The 2744-nt window shown below is 53.3% G+C and overlaps 1 protein-coding gene across 1 annotated transcript in view; it reads left to right on the top strand.

The window, feature by feature from the left end:
- Positions 1–2744, top strand: part of ART1 (ADP-ribosyltransferase 1) — a 3994-nt gene that overhangs the window by 755 nt on the left and 495 nt on the right. The window contains 2 exon segments of the mRNA XM_015594721.1: positions 1–378; positions 1479–1520. The exon segment at positions 1–378 is cut by the window's left edge and continues 37 nt beyond it. Of these exon segments, the coding sequence (XP_015450207.1) occupies positions 1–378; positions 1479–1520 (420 nt within the window).

Raw genomic sequence — 2744 nt, forward strand, 5'->3', positions numbered from 1 at the left:
TCCTGCTGACCGAGGCCCTGCAGCTGCTGAGCAAGGCCCGGCGATCTCCCCAGTGCCACCAGGTGTTCCGAGGCGTGCATGGCCTGCGCTTCCGGCCAGCAGGCCCTGGTGCCACTGTCCGGCTAGGGGGCTTTGCCTCCGCGTCCCTGCGGAATGTTGCAGCCCAGCAGTTTGGTGAGGAAACTTTCTTCGGCATCTGGACCTGTCTCGGGGCCTCTATCAAGGGCTACTCCTTCTTCCCTGGGGAGGAGGAGGTGCTGATTCCCCCCTTTGAGACCTTCCAGGTGATCAACTCCAGCAGACCCTCCTGGGGCCCCGCCCGCATCTACCTCCGGGCCCTGGGCAAGCAAAGCACATACAACTGCGAGTACATCAAAGGTGAGCAGGGCACATGCAGGTCAGCACCAGTGCAAAAGGTGGACTTGCCACCTGGTTTTCGGGAAATACCTACAGAAACTTTAAAAACAAACCAACAGTGAAGGGCATGCAGTCCTTTCTCCCCACCTTCCACATAAGGGGAGACAGAACTTTCCAAGGTTGAATGCTTCTTGTCCCTGGTGGTGTCTGAGCCACAGATGGCTACTTGCCTGCTGGGAGGCTGACAAGGGTTTCCTAACCAAAGCAGGGGCTTTGGCCATTTGAGGGCCAAACAGACCTGGTCAGGCTTTTCTCTTGGCTGGAAGCTGGAAGGAAATTAATTTCCAGCCACAGTACTGACATCCAGAACACTCTTGCCGGAAATGGGAAGAGCCCCAACTTCAGTTTCTGAGAGAAGTATGTTTATTTTACTGACCAGAAATCCTGTACTGGCATGTGGGGGTGGGGGATGGCGAGCGTGGGGCTGGGGAGACAGCATTTCGATGCTGTGTCCCTAAGTTCTAGTTCAGGCTGTAGCTGGTCTCAGATACTCTTCCTGTCCATTCCCCCAGGCCTGGCCAGAGGAGGAATCATGAGGGTGGGCCCAGTTTTCCAGTCTCCGATGGGGCTGTGGGCTGCTGGTCCTGGCTGAGTGAAGCCCGGGGGCTGGCGAGGCCTGGTTTTCATAGTCAGAGGCAGGCTGTTGGCTGAAACTCTGGACCATATCTAACATAGGAGAAGGTCCAGTGTGGCTTCAGGTCTCACCCTGGAGAGCATCACGAGCGTGCACGAGTTGACAGGTGAGGAAGACATGAAAATAACATATACTAGCTCCTTCTTGGATGGGACAGGCATGGAGAAGGAGAGTGGGTATGGCAGGGAGGCGAAGTTACAGGGCAAGGGAGCAAGAGGAGTACCTAGAATGGGCCCTGGCTTTGAGGGCTGGCTTCCTTCTGACCCCACAGCTTACGGATCAAGTCAAACCTCGGTAAGGGAGGTCACACCATAAGGAAGCAGAACTGGGGGAAAACATACCAGTTTTCCTAGAGCAAGTCATGGATGGCCCACAGGGCCTCTTTCAATCCTGAGAGCTTTGATTCTTTACTGTTTCTTCTCTATAGACAAGCAGTGCAAGTCTGGGCCTTGCCGTCTGGATAACTCAGGTAAGGGCTGCAGGTATCTGTGACAAGGGCTCTGTCCTGGGATGAGCAGTCTGCCTTGGGGTTGGACTCCTCATCTGGATGTTCATGTCATAAGGAAAACACTCTCTTTTAATCAAAAAAAAAAAAAAGGAAACCCTCTAAAGCAGACAGATACCAGTGGGGTTGTTAATCTCTCCCAGAGTATGTATTTATATGTATGGGGCCATAGTCGGGTAAGCGGACACATTGGCCCCCAGTCTCACTGGGATGGCTGATCAGGCCCCAGAGAGATCCAGGCTGCACAGAGGTGATGGAGGGGAGGGCCGCTCCCACAGAGTCTTCCCCAGGCCTTCTCCTCCTTCAGCTGCAGAACCCTCTGTCTCTGTTAGTGCTCCCTCGGATCACCTTCCAAGGTGGAATCCTAGTCCAGGCTCTGTCTTAACTCTCTGACCAATTGTTACCTCTCTGGGCCTCAGTTTCCCTATCTGTATAAGCTAATTGGACTAGATGATCCCCAGGTCACTTACAGCCATGACTTCTCTTCCCTTGAATACCTGCTGTGCCTGGGCCTACATGGACCACTACTTCTCTAGGTGGGAACAGCCTTTCCCAGGCTAACCTACTGAACAGGCCACTCCCACAGAAGTAACCACTGCTGCCCCTCTCCTGTGGGTGCACCCTCCCTCCCTCTGGGATCTGAGAACAGTGGGCAGGAAGGAGCCCCAGCCTCCACTGTGTTCTCACCATTCTCCATGACAGCACCACTCAGAGTTCCAGGAACACCACACCATGAATCTTCACCACGGCTCAGTGGTGTAGGTACTGTCATCATTCTTGTTCTACAGGTAAGGGAACTAAGGCACAGAGAGATGAAGCAACCAGCCCTACACTACACAACAGCTAGTAAGGTGTGGGGTCCAAACACCCTGGCCCTAGAGCCAAACTCTAAACTACCATACCAGGCTGGTCCTGACCTCCCTAGACACCATCTCATCTTATCCTTATTTATCCAAGAATCTATTGGAAGGAGGCACAACAGGGAGTATTACCCTGATTATATGATATGGTAAAGTGAGACCCAGAGACAGAACTGACGTGCCCAAGGTAACAGAGTAAAGTGAGCTAGTGGCAAATCTAGGGCCAGAAGTCAGGTCTCCAGCCCTTAACTTGCTTGAGTTTTGATAATAAAATTTTGAGCACTGGGAAAGTTTAAGATCTCCCTGCGCCTCCCCCCACCCCCGCCCC

The sequence above is a fragment of the Pteropus alecto genome, unplaced genomic scaffold (assembly GCF_000325575.1).
Source record: "Pteropus alecto unplaced genomic scaffold, ASM32557v1 scaffold468, whole genome shotgun sequence".
Classification (NCBI taxonomy): domain Eukaryota; kingdom Metazoa; phylum Chordata; class Mammalia; order Chiroptera; family Pteropodidae; genus Pteropus; species Pteropus alecto.